Source organism: Oncorhynchus masou, chromosome 15, assembly GCF_036934945.1.
Source record: "Oncorhynchus masou masou isolate Uvic2021 chromosome 15, UVic_Omas_1.1, whole genome shotgun sequence".
NCBI lineage: Eukaryota > Metazoa > Chordata > Actinopteri > Salmoniformes > Salmonidae > Oncorhynchus > Oncorhynchus masou.
The window spans coordinates 24,799,184-24,820,726 of NC_088226.1; the positions used below are offsets into that span (position 1 = coordinate 24,799,184).

The window sequence follows — 21,543 nt, forward strand, 5'->3', positions numbered from 1 at the left end:
ATCAGAAAATAATAGCAGCCGTATATTTGTGCGCGTCTCAGGTTGATGTCACTGGTGGGAGAGGCCACTACTCACCTGGAGCGGGGGTCCCCAGCAATGAGGTTTCCAAACTCTCCCAGAATGTACCCCCCCACCTTCACCATGTTCTCATGACAGGCTGGGGCCTGTAGAGCCTGGAGAGGGGGATAGTTAAAGACGTAAGTATATTGAACAGATTTTATGATAGCCAAATGCAATGTGTTCATTAGGCACCAAACAAAAACAAATTACTCAAACAGGGAGAACTTCACACACACACACAGTATACATACATGTACATCTATACATACATGTACATCTATACATACACGCACACACAAACGTGTATATATACATCTATACATACATATACACATATATACATACACACACACACATACAGTGCCTTGCGAAAGTATTAGGCCCCCTTGAACTTTGTGACCTTTTGCCACATTTCAGACTTCAAACATAAAGATATAAAACTGTATTTTTTTGTGATGAATCAACAACAAGTGGGACACAATCATGAAGTGGAACGACATTTATTGGATATTTCAAACTTTTTTTAACAAATCAAAAACTGAAAAATTGGGCGTGCAAAATTATTCAGCCCCTTTACTTTCAGTGCAGCAAACTCTCTCCAGAAGTTCAGTGAGGATCTCTGAATGATCCAATGTTGACCTAAATGACTAAATACAATCCATCTGTGTGTAATCAAGTCTCCGTATAAATGCACCTGCACTGTGATAGTCTCAGAGGTCCGTTAAAAGCGCAGAGAGCATCATGAAGGACAAGGAACACACCAGGCAGGTCCGAGATACTGTTGTGAAGAAGTTTAAAGCCGGATTTGGATACAAAAAGATTTCCCAAGCTTTAAACATCCCAAGGAGCACTGTGCAAGCGATAATATTGAAATGCAAGGAGTATCAGACCACTGCAAATCTACCAAGACCTGGCCGTCCCTCTAAACTTTCAGCTCATACAAGGAGAAGACTGATCAGAGATGCAGCCAAGAGGCCCATGATCACACTGGATGAACTGCAGAGATCTACAGCTGAGGTGGGAGACTCTGTCCATAGGACAACAATCAGTTGTATATTGCACAAATCTGGCCTTTATGGAAGAGTGGCAAGAAGAAAGCCATTTCTTAAAGATATCCATAAAAAGTGCCGTTTAAAGTTTGCCACAAGCCACCTGGGAGACACACCAAACATGTGGAAGAAGGTGCTCTGGTCAGATGAAACCAAAATTGAACTTTTTGGCAACAATGCAAAACGTTATGTTTGCCGTAAAAGCAACACAGCGCATCACCCTGACCACACCATCCCCACTGTCAAACATGGTGGTGGCAGCATCATGGTTTGGGCCTACTTTTCTTCAGCAGGGACAGGGAAGATGGTTAAAATTGATGGGAAGATGGATGGAGCCAAATACAGGACCATTCTGGAAGAAAACATGATGGAGTCTGCAAAAGACCTGAGACTGGGACGGAGATTTGTCTTCCAACAAGACAATGATCCAAAACATAAAGCAAAATCTACAATGGAATGGTTCAAAAATAAACATATCCAGGTGTTAGAATGGCCAAGTCAAAGTCCAGACCTGAATCCAATCGAGAATCTGTGGAAAGAACTGAAAACTGCTGTTCACAAATGCTCTCCATCCAACCTCACTGAGCTCGAGCTGTTTTGCAAGGAGGAATGGGAAAAAATGTCAGTCTCTCGATGTGCAAAACTGATAGAGACATACCCCAAGCGACTTACAGCTGTAATCGCAGCAAAAGGTGGCGCTACAAAGTATTAACTTAAGGGGGCTGAATAATTTAGCACGCCCAATTTTTCAGTTTTTGATTTGTTAATTTTTTTTGAAATATCCAATAAATGTCGTTCCACTTCATGATTGTGTCCCACTTGTTGTTGATTCTTCACAAAAAAATACAGTTTTATATCTTCATGTTTGAAGCCTGAAATGTGGCAAAAGGTCGCAAAGTTCAAGGGGGCCGAATACTTTCGCAATGCACTGTATATACATAGATATACACAGACATATACACATACATACATATACACACTGCTCAAAAAAATAAAGGGAACACTTAAACAACACAATGTAACTCCAAGTCAATCACACTTCTGTGAAATCAAACTGTCCACTTAGGAAGCAACACTGATTGACAATAAATGTCACATGCTGTTGTGCAAATGGAATAGACAACAGGTGGAAATTATAGTCAATTAGCAAGACACCCCCAATAAAGTAGTGGTTCTGCAGGTGGTGACCACAGACCACTTCTAAGTTCCTATGCTTCCTGGCTGATGTTTTGCACTTTAATTTTGAGTGTGACTTTTGTTGTCAGCACATTCAACTATATAAAGAAAAAATTATTTAATAAGAATATTTCATTCATTCAGATCTAGGATGTGTTATTTTAGTGTTCACTTAATTTTTTTGAGCAGTGTATTTAAAAAAAGTTTTGATTTCCTTTGCAATAGTTTTAAAAACGTTTTCACCCTAATGTACTCAACCAGGGAATATGATTGAGGAATTTCCAAGTTGAGACAAATAGAGCACATTGGATCCAGACGTATCCGGCTTGGGCAGCCCCTACCTCGAAGACGGTCTTGGCGGCGTAGCCCTGCACATCGTCGCGGTTGATGACAATCTGGATGACGCGGTACCACACCTCCTCACTGACGTAGTCCCCGGCAATGCGGATGAGGTTAAGGATGGTGTCAACATACCATGAGTAGTCCACCGCATACTTCTCTGCCAGGATGGCCACCTTCAACACCTGGGAGAGAAGGGAGCAGAGGTTACACCAGGGGTTCTCAAACTTTTTTGGCCCATGACCCCATATTGATATCTGAAAATTCTCGCAGCCCCACCCATGTGATTTCTAAAATGTTTTATTAACAGCCAAGTTTACTTTTTATTTGGAACTATGGCAATCAATTGAAAAACATTCTAACAGTATTTGATGGTCTTCTCAACTCACCATCACATACTTTCAATGTAGAGCAGTCAATTGCAAATTAGTCTGACAAAATGCATCTCGTATCACCACCACTAATGAGATGGGTGTGCTTGTTCTTACTTGTATTTATCATGGATCCCCATTAGCTGGCTTCCATTAAAGAACACCCTCTGTGTTGCATGTCGCGTCGGAACTTCTCAAAGTCAAGGGGCGTGGTCGACAGTGCGCACCTCATCTCTGCTTTCACATCCAACCTGGATCGATATTTGATTTTAATGCAGACGAGAGAACTCAATCCAGCTTCACACAGATATGAGCTGGTGAAGGGTTGTCTACCATGAGTTTTATGGTGCTTTCAAGACAACTGGGAACTCGGATCATGATGTCAGTGAGTTCAGAGTGTCAAATCGGAGGGCCTGTTGTCCGGGCCTCTGGCAATCTCTATGGGGGTGCCACAGGGTTCAATTCTTGGACCGACTCTCTTCTCTGTATACATCAATGATGTCACTCTTGCTGCTGGTGAGTCTCTGATCCACCTCTACGCAGACGACACCATTCTGTATACTTCTGGCCCTTCTTTGGACTCTGTGTTAACAACCCTCCAGACGAGCTTCAATGCCATACACAACTCTCCTTCCGTGGCCTCCAATGGCTCTTAAATACAAGTAAAACTAAATGCATGCTCTTCAACCGATCACTGCCTGCACCTGCCCGCCCGTCCAACATCACTACTCTGGATGGTTCTGTCTTAGAATATGTGGACAACTACAAATACCTAGGTGTCTGGTTAGACTGTAAACTCTCCTTCCAGACTCACATCAAACATCTCCAATCCAAAGTTAAATCTAGAATTGGCTTCCTATTTCGCAACAAAGCCTTCACTCATGCTGCCAAACATACCCTTGTAAAACTGACCATCCTACAGATCCTAGACTTCGGCGACGTCATTTACAAAAAAGACTCCAATACCCTACTCAATAAATTAGATGCAGTCTATCACAGTGCCATCCGTTTTGTCACCAAAGCCCCATATACGACCCACCACTGCGACCTGAATGCTCTCGTTGGCTGGCCCTCGCTTCATACTCATCTCCAAACCCACTGGCTCCAGGTCATCTACAAGACCTTGCTAGGTAAAGTCCCCCCTTATCTCACCTCGCTGGTCACCATAGCAGCACCCACCTGTAGCACGCGCTCCAGCAGGTATATCTCTCTGGTCACCCCCAAAACCAATTCTTACTTTGGCCTCCTCGCCTTCCAGTTCTCTGCTGCCAATGACTGGAACGAACTGCAAAAATATCTGAAACTGGAAACACTTATCCCCTCACTAGCTTTAAGCACCGGCTGTCAGAGCAGCTCACAGATTACTGCACCTGTACATAGTCCATCTATAATTTAGCCCAAACAACTACCTCTCCCTCTACTGTATTTATTTATTTATTTTGCTCCGTTGCACCCCCATTATTTCTCTCTACTTTGCACATTCTTCCACTGCAAATCTACCATTCCAGTGTATTTAAAAAAAAAACTTTTTTTAACTTGCTATATTGTATTTACTTTGCCACCATGGCCTTTTTTTTGCCTTTACCTCCCTTTATCTCACCTCATTTGCTCACATTGTATATAGACTCATTTTTCTTCTATTATTGACTCTATGTTTGTTTTACTCAATGTGTAACTCTGTGCTGTTGTTCGTGTCGAACTGCTTTGCTTTATCTTGGCCAGGTCGCAATTGAAAATGAGAACTCGTTCTCAACTTACCTACCTGGTTAAATAAAGGTGAAATAAAATAAAAATGAAAAAATATCTCAGAGATCTGTGCTTAGCTCTTCTGCCGCCATTTGCGCTCAGTGTATCATACAATGTGTCCATAAGGGGCGGCAGGGTAGCCTAGTGGTTAGAGCGTTGGACTAGTAACCGGAAGGTTGCGAGTTCAAACCCCCGAGCTGACAAGGTACAAATCTGTCGTTCTGCCCCTGAACAGGCAGTTAACCCACTGTTCCCAGGCCATCATTGAAAATAAGAATTTGTTCTTAACTGACTTGCCTGGTTAAATAAAGGTAAAATTTAAAAAAAAAGAAAAAGGCAGAGGGAGACGCATTACTAACTAGAGTGCAGAGGCCTGCCCCCTGTTCCCTGATAGACAGAGCCCCATCTGTGCAAAAGCCCACCACTCGAACCCATAGGGAATTTGTTTTTGGTAAAAATAGCCACCCACGCAGCACACTGAACATCCCCTATGCTGTTTCATGCTTGGGAATTGCGACAGAAAAATAAGTCCTTGTAAATAGCATCCCACAACATGTATAGCGAACAAAAGTCAATGCATGGGCATCTCAGCCCTCACAGCTAAAGTCCATTTGGAAAGCATAAGCTTGGGAGTTTGAGTCGTTCAGTCAGAGTTTCCTCTTGATTACTAGCAATAGCATAAATTCTTAATTTAACAGTGTTATCTGACAAAGGAATTGATGTGAGTTTCTGTGCCTGCCCATATACTGTTTTTATTATATCAATTGCCGACGGTACAGTTGAAGTCAGAAGTTTACATACACTTAGGTTGGAGTCACTAAAACTCATTTTTCAACAACACTACCAATTTCTTGTTAACAAACTATAACTTTGGCAATTCAGTTAGGACATCTACTTTGTGCATGACACAAGGAATTTTTCAAACAATTGTTAAGAGACAGATTATTTCACTTATCATTCACTGTATCACAATTCCAGTGGGTCAGAAGTTTACATACGCTAAGTTGACTGTGCCTTTAAACAGCTTGGAAGATTCCTGAAAATGTATTTCAAGGCCTACCTTCAATCTCAGTGCCTCTTTGCTTGACATCATGGGAAAATCAAAATAAATCAGCCAAGACTTCAGAAAGAAAATTGTAGACCTCCACAAGTCTGGTTCATCCTTGGGAGCAATTTCCAAATGCCTGAAGGTACCACGATCTTCTGTACAAACAATAGTACTCAAGTATAAACACCATGGGACCACACAGCCGCCATACCGCTCCGGAAGGAGACGCGTTCTGTCTCCTGGAGATGAACGTACTTTGGTGCGAAAAGTGCAAATCAATCACAGAACAGCAGCAAAGGACCTTGTAAAGATGCTGGAGGAAACAGGTACAAAAGTATCTATATCCACAGTAAAACGAGTCATATATCGACATAACCGGAAAGGTCGCTCAGCAAGGAAGAAGCCACTGCTCCAAAACTGCCATAAAAAGGCCAGACTACAGTTTGCAACATGGTGACAAAAATCATACTTTTTGGAGAAATGTCCTCTGGTCTGATGAAACAAAAATAGAACTGTTTTGCCATAATGTCCATCGTTATGTTTGGAGGAAAAAGGGGGAGGCTTGCAAGTCGAAGAACACCATCCCAACCATGAAGCACGGGGGTGCAGCATCATGTTGTGGGGGTGCTTTGCTGCAGGAGGGACTGGTGCACTTCACAAAATAATGGCTTCATGAGGGAGGAGAATTATGTGGATATATTGAAGCAACATCTCAAGACATCAGTCAGGAAGTTAAAGCTTGGTCGCAAATGGGTCTTCCAAATGGACAATGACCCTAAGCATACCAAAATGGCTTAAGGACAACAAAGTCAAGGTATTGGAGTGGCTATCACAAAGCCCTGACCTCAAACCTATAGAAAATGTATGGGCAGAACTGAAAAAGCATATGCGAGCAAGGAGGCCTACAAACCTGACTTATTGTGGAAAGTTATCCAAAACGTTTGACCCAAGTTAAACAATTTGAAGGCAATGCTACCAAATACTAATTGAGTGTATGTAAACTTCTGACCCACTGGGTTTGTAATGAAAGAAATAAAAGCTGAAATAAATCATTCTCTCCACTACTATTCTGACATTTCACATTCTTAAAATAAAGTGGTGATCCGAACTGACCTAAGACAGGGAATTTTTACTAGGATTAAATGTCAGGAATTGTGAAAAACTGTGTTTCAATGTATTTGGCTAAGGTGTATGTAATCTTCCGACTTCAACTGTATCAGTCTCTGCAATAGTGTGTGGTTTCATAGCGTAGCGTGCCTAGCCATTCATGGTGGGAATGATTGAAGTGCAATGAGCAAGTGCGGCCTTTTCCCATGATCTAAGGGCGCTCTCTAGTTTAATTTTATCTTTTAGATTCTAATAATTTCTATTTAGATTAAGGTTAACCACATTATAATGATTTTGAGACATTGAATTGAGGATTTTAGAAATTCTCCCGACGACACCATTTTCACGTCAAGCGACCCACAGTTTTGGGACCGCTGGGTTACACACTCTAACACAGACACATAAGCGCAAAGACACACATGCAGGCATAAACCCAGAGGCACTCAGAGGGGGAAAACATACAATATACACACAAGCAGACACGTACCATCTCCTCTCTGATGGAGTAGTCGGCTGTCTCCAGGTAGCTGAGCATCTCTGCAACTATCTGCTTGGCGTTGCTACGGTCACACATGGCGTAGAGCAGGTCAGCAGCCCTCTGGCGAACACTCACATCCCTTTCAGTCTGGAGAGAAAAAGATAAGGTATAAAATGTGTTACAAACACCAGCAAAGTACTTAAAACAAAGAGTCAATTCAAAAAAAAAGAAGCAGTGTCTCGTCTGAGTGTGCGTGTAACGTGTGCATGACAGAGACAGACCTTGAGTGCGTTGATGACGGTCTCGATGTGGGTCTTGACGGCCTCATGGGAGAACTCGGAGCTGGCCAGGGTACACATGCTCTCCAGAGCCAGGTAGCGCAGGTTGGTCTCTCTGTGCTGCAGGAACTGACCCAGCTGGTTACAGGCACGCACCAGCAGGTTGGGCTCACTGGAGAGGGGGAAGTTGGAGGGGGGAGAAATTAAGAGTAAGCCACACCATAATCAAATCAAACTTTATTTGCCACTTGCGCCGAATACAACAAGTGTAGACTTTACTTACTGTGAAATGCTTACTTATAAGCCCTTAACCAACAGTGAAGTTCAAGAAGAAGAAAATATTTACCAAGTAGGCTAAAATAAAAATAATAATAAAAAGTAACACAATAAGAATAACGAGGGTATATACAGGGGGCACCGGTACTGAGTCTGGTTGCAGGGGTACAGGCTAGTTGAGGTAATCTGTACATGTAGGTGGGGTAGAAGTGACTATGCATAGGTAACAAACAAACAGCAAGTAGCAGCAGTGTACAAGAGGGGGGGGGGTCAATGTAAATTGTCCGGAGGCGATTTTTATGAATTGTTCAGCAGTCTAATGGCTTGGGGGTAGAAGCTATTGAGGAGCCTTTTGGTCCTCGACCTGGCGCTCCGGTACTGCTTGCAGTGCGGTAGCAGAGAAAACAGTCCAATTGCCACTCTTTAGGTTTAGGATGAGAAAGAGAGAAATAGAGACAGAGACACACAGAGAGAGAGGGAGAGAGTAGAAAGAGGAATATAATGTGTGTGTGTGTGTGTGTATGTGTGCGTGTGCGTGTGTGTAAAAAAGTATTCCACATTATGTTGCGTTACAGGCTGAAAATGTATGATACATATATTTCTCTCTCACCAATCTACACACAATACCCCATTCAAAACATGTTAGAATCACTTTTGGCATTGATTGCATCTTAGTCTTTCTGGCTAAGTCTAAGAGCTTTGCACACCTGGATTGTACAATATTTACACATTATTATTTTTTAAATTATTCAAGCCATGTCAAATACCAAGTTGATCATTGCAAAACAGCCATTTTCAAGTCTTGCCATACATTTTCATTCCTATTTAAGGCAAACCCCGTAACGAGGTAACTCAGGAACCTTCAATGTCATCTTGGTAAACAACTACAGTGTATATTTGGCCTTGTGTTTAGGTTATTATCCTGCTGAAAGGTGAATTTGTCTCTCAGCGTCTGTTGGAAAACTGAACCAGGTTTTCCTATAGGATTTTGCTTGTGCTTAGCTCTATTCCATTTATTTTTATCCCCCAGAAAACTCCTTGCCAATGACAAGCACACCCATAACATGATGCAGCCACCACCATGATTGAAAATATGAATAACGGTACTCAGTAATGTTGGATATGCCCCAAACATAACTAATTGTATTCAAATCAACATTTATTGGTCACATACGCGTGATTAGCAGATGTTATTGCGGGTGTAGCGAAATGCTTGTGCTTCTAGCTCGGACAGTGAAGTAATATCTAACAAATTACACAACATATACCCAATACACACAAATCTAAGAAGGAATGAATTAAGACGAAATACACTGACGGGCGATGTCAGAGCGGGAACGAAAACGGACACAGTAGAATAGTATAGAATACAGTATATACAGTTGAAGTCGGAAGTTTGCATACACCTTCGTCAAACACATTTAAACTCAGTTTTTCACAATTCCTGACATTTAATCCTGGTAAAAATTCCCTGTCTTAGGTCAGTTAGGATCACCACTTTATTTTAAGAATGTGAAATGTCAGAATAATAGTTGAGAGAATTATTTATTTCAGCTTTTATTTCTTTCATCACATTCCCAGTGGGTCAGAATTGTACATACACTCAATTAGTATTTGGTAGCATTGCCTTCAAATTGTTTAACTTGGGTCAATCTTTTCGGGTAGCTTTCCACAATAAGTTGGGTGAATTTTGGCCCATTCCTCCTGACAGAGCTGGTGTAACTGAGTCAGGTTTGTAGGCCTCCTTGATGGCACACACTTTTTCAGTTCTGCCCACAAATGTACTATAGGATTGAGGTCAGGGCTTTGTGATGGCCACTCCAATACCTTGACTTTGTTGGAGTCATTGTCCATTTGGAAGACCCATTTGCGACCAAGCTTTAACTTCCTGACTGATGTCTTGTGATGTTGTTTCAATATATCCACATAATTTTCCTACCTCATGATGCCATTTATTTTGTGAAGTGCACCAGTCTCTCCTGCAGCAAAGCACCCCCACAACATGATGCTGCCACCCCATGCTTCAAGATTGGGATGATGTTCGTCGGCTTGCAAGCCTCCCCCTTTCCCTCCAAATATAACGATGGTCATTATAGCCAAACAGTTCTATTTTTGTTTCATCAGACCAGAGGATATTTCTCCAAAAAGTACGATCGGATTTCGTTTGATTTTCCCATGATGTCAAGCAAGCCTATCAGAAGCTTCTAAAGCCATGACATAATTTTCTGGAATTTTCCAAGCTGAATTTTCCAAAGGCACAATCAACTTAGTGTATGTAAACTTCTGACCCACTGAAAATGTGAAACAGTGAATTATAAGTGAAATAACTGTACGTAAACAACTGCTGAAAAAATTACTTGTGTCATGCACAAAGTAGATGTCCTGACTTTCCAAAACTATAATTTGTTAACAAGAAATTGGTGGAGTGGTTGAAAAATTAGTTCTAATGACTCCAACCTAAGTGTATGTAAACTTCCAACTTCAACTGTACATAAGACATAAGTAATGCCAGATATGTAAACATTATTAAAGTGACTAGTGTTCTATTCTTAAAGTGATTTCTAGTCTATCCCTATAGGCAGCTGCATCTAATGTGCTAGTGATGGCTGTTTAACAGTGTGATGGCCTTGAGATATAAGCTGCTTTTCAGTTTCTTGGTCCAGGCTTTGATGGACCTGTACTGACCTCGCCTTCTGGATGATAATGGTGTGAACAGGCAGTGGCTCGGGTGGTTGATGTCCTTGATGATCGTTTTGGCATTCCTGTGACAGCGGGTGCTGTAGGTGTGGGTAGTTTGCCCCGGTAATGCGATGGGCAGACCGCACCACCCTCTGGAGAGCCTTGCGGTTGTAGACGGTGCAGTTGCCGTACCAGGCGGTGATACAGTGTTATCCTCAAAGCATGTGAAGAATGTGCTTAGCCTGTCCGGAAGCAAGATGTCGGCCTCTGTGACGTGGCTGGTTTTCCTTTTGTAGTCCGTGATTTTCTGTAGACCCTGTTTGTAGCCCCTGCCACATAAGTCTTGTGTCTGAGCTGTTGAATTGCGACTCCACTTTGTCTCTATACTGACGTTTAGCTTGTTTGATTGCCTTGTGGAGTGAATAACTACAGTGGCAAGAAAAGGTATATGAACACTTTGTAACCATACTCTTATCCTACTCCTTCTCTGTTCCTCTGATAATGTAGAGGTTAACCAAGGCCCTGTTGCCCCCAGCACCACACCTATTCCCAAGGTGCCCTCATTTGTTGACTTCTGTAACTGTAAAAGCCTTAGTTTCATGCATGTTAACAGCAGAAGCCTCCTCCCTAAGTTTGTTTATTCACTGCTTTAGCACACTCCGCCAACCCTGATGTCCAAGCCGTGTCTGAATCCTGGCTTAGAAAGGCCACCAAAAATTCTGAAATTTCAATCCCCAACTACAACATTTTCCAAAAAGATAGAACTGCCAAAGGGGGCGGAGTTGCAATCTACTGTAGATATAGCCTGCAGAGTTCTGTCATACAATCCAGGCCTGTGCCCAAACAATTTGAGCTTCTACTTTTAAAAATCCACCTTTCCAGAAATAAGTCTCTCACCGTTGCCGCTTGTTATAGACCCCCCTCAGACCCCAGCTGTGCGCTGGACACCATATGTGAATTGATTGCCCACAATCTATCTTCAGAGTTTGTGCTGTTAGGTGACCTAAACTGGGATACGCTTAACACCCCGGCCGTCCTACAAACTAAGCTTGATGCCCTCAATCTCACACAAATTATCAAGGAACCTACCAGGTACAACCCTAAATCCGTAACCATGGGCACCCTCATAGATATCAAAAGTTTTGGGACACTAAAGTACATGGAGAATAAGAGCACCTCCTCCCAGCTGCTGGTAAACACTTTCACCACCAATAAATCTATGATAATCGATAATTTCAATAAGTAGTTTTCTACGACTGGCCATGCTTTCCACCTGGCTACCCCTATCCCGGCCAAAAGCTCTGCACCCCCCGCAAAAACTTTCCCAAGCCACCCCCCCCCGCTTCTTCTTCACCCAAATCCCAGGCAGCTGATGTTCTGAAAGAGCTGCAAAATCTGGATCCCTACAAATCAGCTGGGCTTAACAATCTGGACCCTCTCTAAAATTGTCTGCCAAAATTGTTGCAACCCCTATTACTAGCCTGTTCAACCTCTCTTTCAAATCGTCTGAGATCCCCAAAGATTGGAAAGCTGCAGGGTTCATAACTCTCTTCAAAGGGGGGGGGGGGGAGAGACTATAGACCCAAACTGTTATAGACCCATATCCATCCTGCCCTGCTTTTCAAAAATCTTCGAAAGCCAAGTTAACAAACAGATTACCGACCATTTCGAATCCCACCGTACCAGCAAATTAGACGTAGTCTATAACGGGTGCCATCCGTTTCGTCACCAAAGCCCCATATACTAACCACCACTGCGACCTGTATGCTCTCGTTGGCTGGATCTCGCTACGTATTCGTCGCCAAACCCACTGGCTCCAGGTCATCGAAAAGTCTTTGCTCGGTAAAGATCCACCTTATCTTAGCTCACTGGTCACCATAGCAACACCCACCCGTAGAACGCAACTCCAGCAGATATATCTCACTGGTGATCCCCAAAGCCATCACCTCTTTGGCCGCCTTTCCTTCCAGTTCCCTGCTGCCAATGACTGGAACGAATTGCAAAATTCACTGAAGCTGGAAATTTCTCTAACTTTAAGCATCAGCTGTCAGAGCAGCTTACCGATCACTGTACCTGTACACAGCCCATGTGTCAATCGCACACCCAACTACCTCATCCCCATATTTTTTTGTTGTTGCTCTTTTGCACCCCAGGATCTATACTTGCACATCATCATCTGCACATTATCACTCCAGTGTTACTCTTAAATTGTAATTATTTCACCTCTATGGCCTATTTATTGTTTTACCTCCCTAATCTTACATTTGCACACACTGTACATACTTTTGCTATTGTGTTATTACTGTATGTTTGTTTACCCCATGTGTAACTCTGTGTTGTTTTAATCACACTACTTTGATTTATCTTGGCCAGGTCGCAGTTGTAAATGAGAATTTGAGAACAACTGGCCTACCTGGTTAAATAAAGGTGAAAGAAACAAAGAAATAAAAAATAAAACCTGGAGTCCAATCAATGATACGAGATTTGAGATGTTGGTTAGAGCTGCCTTGCCCTATAAAAAAACTCAGTTTGAATTTGCTACTCACAAGAAGCATTGCCTGATGTGAACCATGCCTTGAACAAAAGAGATCTCAGAAGACCTGAGATTAAGAATTGTTGACTTTCATAAAGTTGGAAAAGGTTACAAAAGTATCTCTAAAAGCATCAGTCCACGGTAAGACAAATTGTCTATAAAAGGAGAAAGTTCAGCACTAATCTACACTCCCTATTAGTGGCCATCCTGCAAAGATGACTGCAACAGCACAGAGCTCAATGATGTTAAGAAGAATCCTAGTGTCAGCGAAAGACTTACAGAAATCTCTGGAACATGCTAACATCTCTGTTGACGAGTCTACGATACGTAAAACACTAAACAAGAATGGTATTCATGGGAGGACACCGCGGGAGAAGCCACTGCTATCCAAAAAAACATTGCTGAACGTCTGAAGTTTGCAAAAGTGCACCTGGATGTTCCACAGCGCTAAAGGTGGTCAAGCCTGCCACGCAGTCTTCTCGTGGATTGCAAGGTAATTGGCCATAATCGGTATCCAAAAATTCCAATTGTCATGAAAACTTGAAATCGGCCTTAATTAATTAACCAATGCCGATTAATTGGGCGACCTCTAACGGGGTGTATTGATACACCATCAAAAGTGTAATGAATAACTTTACCATGCTCAAAGAGATATTCAATGTTTTTTTTCTTCCCCCATCGACCAATAGGTGCCCTTCTTTGAGGCATTGGAAAACCTCCATTGTCTTTGCAGTTGAATCTGTGTTTGAAATTCACTGCTCAACTGAGGGACCTTACAGATAAGTGTGTGTATGGGGTAGGGAGAAGAGGTAAAATCATGTTAAACAAGTATTGCACGCAAGTCCATGCAACTTACTATGTGACTTCTTAAGCACATTTTTACTCCTGAACATATTTAGGCTTGACATAACAAAGGAGTTAAATACTTTTCATACTGTATTAATTGGTAAACATTTTTAAAAACATAATTCCATTTTGACATTATGGGATTGTGTGTAGAGCATTGCCGCAATATTAACATTTGATCAATTTTAAATTCACGTTGTAACAACAAATGTGGAAAAAGTCAAGGGGTGCGAATCCTTTCTGAAGGCACTGTGTGTGTGTATGATATAGATACACACACACACACAAAGACAAAACATTAGGAACACTTTCCTAATATTGAGTTGCAGCACCACTTTCTCCCTCAGAACAGCCTCATTTTGTTGGGGCATGGACTCTACAAGGTGTACACTGAGTATACAAAACATTAGTAACATCTGCTCTTACCATGACATAGACTGATCAGTTAAATCCAGGTGAAAGCTATGACCCCTTGAAGTCACCTGTTAAATCCACTTAAAATCAATGTAAATGAAGGGAAGGAGACAGGTTAAGGAAGGATTGTTAAGCCTTGAGACAATTCAGACATGCCATTTGGAGGGTGAATGGGCAAAACAAAAGATTTGCATTTGAACTGGGTATGGTAGTAGGTGCCAGGCGCACCAGTTTGTGTCAAGAACAGCAATGCTGCTGGGTTTTTCACACTCAACAGTTCTCCGTGTGCATCAACAATGGCCCACCACGTAAAGGACATACAGTCAACTTGAGACAATTGTGGGAAGAGTTATGGTCAACATGGGAAAGCATCCCTGTGGAAAACTTTCAACACCTTGTAGAGTCCATGCCCCAAAGAATTGAGGCTGTTCTGAGCGTACTTCAATATTAGGAAGGTGTATATATACATACTGAACAAAATATAAATACAAAGTGTTGACCCATGTGTTTCATGATCTGAAAAAAAAAGATCCCAGACATTATCCATATGCACAAAAAGCTTATTTCTCTCAAATTTTGTGCATCCCTGTTAAATTAGCATTTCTACTTTGCCAAGATAATCCATCCACCTGACAGGTGTGGCATATCAAGAAGCTGGTTAAACGGCATGATCATTACACAGGTGCACCTTGTGCTGGGGATATTAAAGGGCCTCCCTAAAATGTGCAGTTTTGTCACACAATAATGCTACAGATGTCTCAAGTCGAGGGAACGTGCAATTGGCATGCTGAATGCAGGAATATCCATAAGAGCTGTTGCCAGAAAGTTTTATCTACATTTTCATCTACCATAAGCTGCCTCCAACATCGTTTTAGACAATTTGGCAGTACGTCCAACCGGCTTCACAACCACAGAACACGTGTAACCACGCCAGCCCAGGACCTCCACATCCGAATTCTTCACTTGCTGGATCGTCCAAGACTAGCCACCTGGACAGCTGATGAAACTGTGGGTTTGCACAAACAAAGAATTTATGCAAAAAAACTGTCAGAAACAGTCTCAGGGAAGCTCATCTACGTGCTCGTCGTCCTCACCAGGGTCTTGACCTGACTGCAGTTTGGCGTCGTAACAGACTTCAGTGGGCAAATGCTCCCTTTTGATGGCCACAGGCACGTTGGGGAAGGGTCTTCTTTACAGAAGAATCCGGGTTTCAACTGTAATGGGCAGATGGAGGACAGCGTCTACGGCGTCGTGTGGGCGATATAAAGGTTGTGAACAGAGTGCCCCATGGTGGCGGTGGGGTTGTGGTATGGGCAGGCATAAGCTACGGACAACGAACACGATGGCATTTTTATCGATGACAATTTGAATACACCGATATAACATGAAAGAACCAGAGGCCCATTGTTGTGCCATTCATCCACTGCCATCACCTCATGTTTCAGCATGATAATGCACGTCCCCATGTCGCAAGGATCTGTACACAATTCCTGGAAGCTGAAAATATTCCAGTTCTTCCATGGCCTGCATACTCACCCATTGAGCATATTTGGGATGCTCTGGATAGTGTACAACAGCGTGTTCCAGTTCCCTCCAATATACAACAACTTCGCACAGTCATTGAAGAGGAGTGGGACAACATTCCACAGGCCACAATCAACAGCCTGATCCAACTGTATGTGAAGGAGATGTGTCGCGCTGCATGAGGCAAATGGTGGCCACACCAGATACGGACTGGTTTTCCGATCCTACTTTTTTTTAAAGGTATCTGTGACCAACAGATGCATATCTGTATTCCCAGTCATGTGAAATCCATAGATTAGGGCCTAATGAATTTATTTCAATTTTCTGGTTTCCTTACGTGAACTTTAAGTCAGTAAGTCAGTTTGGAATTGTTACATGTTGCATTCATATTTTTGTTCAGTGTATATGTGAGAAAGAGAGAAACACACACACAGAGAGCACTACTGAAAGAGTGAGAGAAAAAGCGATACAGAAAAACTGAGAAAAAGAGAGCGAGAAGATTAAGACAGACACCGGGAGTGACAGACATCCTCCTCACCTGTCGTAGTGGATGATGAGTGAGATGGCCTCGAACAGGATGGCGTTCTTGGCGTTGGAGTGCTGAACCTTTTTGGACTTGGGTGGTTCCTGGGCCTTGTTCAGGATCGTCTCCAGACACTCCACCAAGCGGCCCTTCACGGCGCCATCCTCTGGTGGGGGGTAGCACTGCAGCAGGCGCAGCAGTTTACAGGACAGCCACGGGGCAGGGACAAAGTAGTAGGTGTAGTCCTGCAGATCTGTGGAGGCTGAAGACACAATCTGGAGAAGGAGAACGGGAGGAAGAGAAAGAGAGATGGGTTGAAATCCTGGAGATAGAGACAGTGAGGCAAAGGGAGAATGGATAGCTGGACTGACATGCATGATTTTATAGGTATACATGAGCACGTGCGCACATACACACGCACACACACACACCCTGCTCAGACGAGAAACAGCCAGGGACACACAGGTTTTGAACTCATCTGGGTTCTTCGAGCTGAGACAGGTGATGAGGGAGATGGCTGCTGTGACAACACCCTGCGAGAGAGAGAGGGAGAGAGAGAGACACACGCTCATCATCAGAAACAACAGTAACACCTAAACGGCATAACCTTACAGTCTCAATGAAGTCAGTAGTTAGGTTCCAACATCCATACCAGCAACCGGATGCATACAGTTTTTAGGCGAAATGGAAGAGAGCCTGTTGCGTTCAACATTAGCAAGGCGACACTCCATCTTAACGTCTTCTCCACATTCACTGGACAGTGCAGAAGATAACCTCCCCTAACAAGTTTTTTTTCTCTCGTCAAGACCAGTATCTGAGGCATCTATTTTCAGGCATTTTCTTTACGTTAGGTTACACTGGCTGCGTTTAGACAGGAAGCCTAATTCTCCTTTTCTCCCAGCAATTTGTCTTTTGACCAATCAGATAACCTCTGAAAAATATCTGATGTGATTGGTAAAAAGAGTAATTAGTGGGGGGAGAGATCTGAATTGGGTTGACTGTGTAAACACAGCCTAAGAGTGGTATTCTAGACTAGTGTGGATATTGTAACAGAGCCAGCTAGCGCCACCTATGTATTCCTTAGTGTAACAAACTGCTTTGCAATGGAAAACGTATTGCGAAAGCAAACGTTTTGCAACAAAAGAAAATGTTTCTAATTAGACAATTCAGTTTAGTCGCTCCCCGTTTTTACTGTTGGCTTCCTAGTGAATACACCACAGGTGTGCTAGTGTTGGGCTAAAGCAGAAATGTATGGCCTGTCTCTCACCATGTGCTGGTCGTTGAGGAGGTGCACCACCCGGGAGGTCCACTCCCCCATCAGAACCAGGTCTGGGGAGGCCTTGTACAGACGCAGAAGACACAGGGCAGCAGACTGCTTCACACTATCCATGGTGTCCCTGGCAATCACATCACAAACAACACAATGCTCACTATAAAGGACTACCAGTCTGCAACAACTTTGGTCGTGGAAAGATACTGTCTGTACCGCAGATTTTGTCTAATCATGCTGTTAGAGCATATTAATACAAAGAAAATCATGTCCTCAGTCCTTCCCCTTTCCTACATTTCCCTCTCCGGTCTCCTCACCCTCCCTTCCCTTCATCCATCCATCCATCCTTCTCTTCCCAACCTCTCCCTTTGACAAATGTTGTTGTAAAAAGGCCTACAAGAATACAATTTGACTGACTAATTGCGCTTTCCCTCATTACTCCTCCCTCTCCATCCCCTCCATTCTTACCCGGCCACCAGAATGCGTGGGATCTCTCCAGCAAAGGCCTCGGCCATCTCACGGCTGCCCACGTTGGCGATGCAGTGCAGGGCCAGGCACATGAAGGTGGGGTTGCGGCTAGACAGGTCGTTCTTGATGGCGTTGTTGATGAGGCGGATCAGCTCGCTGTTGCTGTTCACCAGCACCGAGATGAACAGGTAGCCCTGAGAGAGGAAAGAGAGGGAGAGAGGGAGGGAAGAGAGAGATCAGGCAATCATATTTTATTTGTATAGCCTTTATACAACAACATTTGACACAAAGTGGTTCACAGTAACCCGACAAGCAGCAGCACAGTGGCGAGGTAACGTGTTAATTCCTAAAAGGAAGAAGCCTTGAGAGGAACCAGACTCAAAATGGGGGGAGGGAGGGAGGGAGGAGAGAGGGGGTGAGGCGATATTTTAGAGGGATGAAGTGTAGGGGACAGAGGATGCAGGTAAAGAAGGGAGTTGCGTCATCGGAAGAGAGGTGAATATGATGAAAAGCGGAGCTGGCGGGGAGTGAAAGAGGAAACATGTGTAGGGAAGCAGAGACAGAAAGAAGGGAAGGAGGGGAAGGGCGGAGAAAAATAATAGAAAGTGAGCTGTAGGGAGTGTTGGCAGGATGCATTGTGGAGGGTTCATCCCTCCCTACAGTATTCGTCTGCATCCCAAATGGCACCCTATGGGCACTGGTCAAAGGTAGTACACTATATGGGGACGCAATTGAGACACTCTTTCATGTGGCTGAGACTCAGAGACGGACTGGGCCATCATTACGATGCAGTCGCACAGCCTGAGCCTGAACCGTGGCTGCCTGCCACTACCTCTCACATCATATTCCTTCCCCTTTACTTTTTCCACACTTTGTTATGTTACAGCCTAATTTAAAAAAAATAAATCCTCAGCGAAATCCAAGCCATTAGGTCGAAGTAATTGTCCGTAGAGCTCCAAGACAGGATTGTGTCGAGGCACAGATCTGAGGAAGGGAACCAAAAAAAGTCTGCACCATTGAAGGTCCCCAAAAACAGTGACTTCCATCATTCTTAAATAGATGAAGTTTGGAACCACCAAGACTCCTAGAGCTGGTCCCCCAGCGAAACTGAGCAATTGGGGAGAAGGGCCTTGGTCAGGGAGGTGACCAAGAACCCAATGGTCACTGACAGATCTCCAAAGTTCCTCTGTGGAGATGGGAGAAAGGCACCTAAACGACTCTCAGACCATGATAAACAAGATTCTCTGGCCTGATGAAACCAAGATTGAACTTGCGCTGCTGTGCCTTCTTCACCACACTGTCTGTGTTGGTGGACCATTTCAGCTTGTCCGTGATGTGTACGCCGAGGAACTTAAAACTTTCCACCACTGTCCCGTCGATGCGAATAGGGGGCTGCTCCCTCTGCTGTTTCCTGAAGTCCACAATCATCTCCTTAGTTTTGTTGGCGTTGAGTGTGAGGTTATTTTCCTGACACCACACTCCGAGGGCCCTCACCTCCTTCTTGTAGGCCGCCTTGTCGTTGTTGGTAATCAAGCCTACCACTGTAGTGTAGTCTGCAAACTTGATTATTGAGTTAGAGGCGTGCATGACCACGCAGTCATGGGTGAACAGGGAGTACAGGAGAGGGCTCAGAACGCACCCTTGTGGGGCCCCAGTGTTGAGGATCAGCAGGGATGAGATGTTCTTACCTACCCTCACCACCCGGGGGCGGCCCGTCAGGAAGTCCAGGACCCAGTTGCACAGGGCGGGGTCGAGACCCAGGGCCTCAAGCTTAATGACGAGTTTGGAGGGTACTATGGTGTTAAATGCCGAGCTGTAGTCGATGAACAGCATTCTTACACAGGTATTCCTCTTGTCCAGATGGGTTAGTGCAGCGTGCAGTGAATGGGAGAAACTCTCCAAATACAGTTGTGCCAAGCTTGTAGCGTTTATACCCAAGATGACTCAATGCTGTAATCGCTGCTTCAACAAAGTACTGAATACTTAAGTAAATGTGCTATTTACTTTTTAAAATTTTATTAGCAAAAATGTCCCAAAACTTGTCTTTTGCTTTCACATTATGGTGTATTGTGTGCAGATTGATGAGGGGGAAACATTATTTAATCCATTTTAAATAAAGGCTGTAACATAAGAAAATGGGGGGAAAGCCCATGGTCTGAATACATTCCGAAGGCAGTGTATACAGCAGTTTTCAAAGGAAACAGCCTTAAACTTAAACTAACCAGTTATATAAAATAAAACTTGTTCCCAAATGTGTTACTTGATTGTAATAGAATTAAGTATTTCTACATATCTATTCGCTCATCTATCCATTCACCCATCCCTCCCTTAATTTGCCAGACACACTCTCCTCAGACAGAAAACACTCTCAGCCATTACACAGCAGAATAAACTGCAGAGGAGAGGCATTTCATTTTGTCGAGCAGCAGTATAGAAAGACGTGACCCAGAATGTTTGGAGTGTATTGTGACTGTAGGCTAATGTACTCTAATGCTAAATATGGTCCTGATTGAGTGAATTGCTATGCTGTTGGGGGCCTAATGCTCATCTCCTGTGTCACTATGGCTACGTCCCAATTCTCCACTCTTTTCCAGAAATGTGCACTTGCACACTCCCCGTCACTGATTTAAAAGCATGGAATTGGTGTACGCATTGGCTGGAGGGAGTTTCCACGATTGTCAAATCCATGTGAGAAACTGTGAAATTGCACACGTTGGGAGAATGGTAGAGAATTGGGACTTGGCCACATTTTGTTTCTAATGCTGTCAAGCCATTTATTTAGAGAGTTAGAGAATTCGAATCCAAAATACTTGTCATGAATTGATCAATTTAATGTTCAATGGTGCAAACATGGCAGAACTCCCTACGGCTCTGTCGACTAGTGCCTCCCACTGGCTGCCACTTAATGTATGTTTTACATTGACGAGGGTGAGAAAGTTCAATAGCACTTCATTTGTAGTGATTGCTATCACAGGCTTACATAATAGTGTTAGGGGCCTACATATATCGTCACTGGATTGATATTGGCCCAACCTGATGCATCTGAAGGCCTTATTACAAGGCTTCATTATGCCTCATAAGATATGCTTTGTGAGTCTTTACATGCAACATGCAACCACAAAATCATCATTATCAAGGTTATTCACTTAGATTATTGATCAACTTGAGTGATGCTTTGATACAGATTTGATCAAGTTGAGTACTGTGCACTAAGAAGATTCTGACTGACCTAATTGGATGCAAATTATTAGTCATATTTTCCCTAGGCTATATGATGACAGATATTTGCATAGTTTTATTAACAGGGATTCTGTTAATAAAGCTATATGATCCTCTGCCACTCTACTCTCTTCTCTCT

General features: G+C 43.3%; 1 protein-coding gene across 3 annotated transcripts in view; it reads right to left on the reverse strand.

Annotated features, from left to right (window-relative positions):
• LOC135556022 (AP-2 complex subunit alpha-2-like) overlaps window positions 1-21,543 on the reverse strand; it is a 55,789-nt gene that overhangs the window by 15,128 nt on the left and 19,118 nt on the right. For all 3 annotated transcript variants that reach the window (XM_064988876.1, XM_064988879.1, XM_064988877.1), the window contains exons 3-10: window positions 18,186-18,379; window positions 17,715-17,844; window positions 16,879-16,980; window positions 16,463-16,722; window positions 7,656-7,824; window positions 7,384-7,521; window positions 2,627-2,809; window positions 76-173 (exon numbers count right to left, since the gene is read on the reverse strand). In XM_064988876.1, coding sequence (XP_064844948.1) covers window positions 76-173; window positions 2,627-2,809; window positions 7,384-7,521; window positions 7,656-7,824; window positions 16,463-16,722; window positions 16,879-16,980; window positions 17,715-17,844; window positions 18,186-18,379 — 1,274 coding nt within the window. The remainder of the gene's footprint in view (window positions 1-75; window positions 174-2,626; window positions 2,810-7,383; window positions 7,522-7,655; window positions 7,825-16,462; window positions 16,723-16,878; window positions 16,981-17,714; window positions 17,845-18,185; window positions 18,380-21,543) is intronic.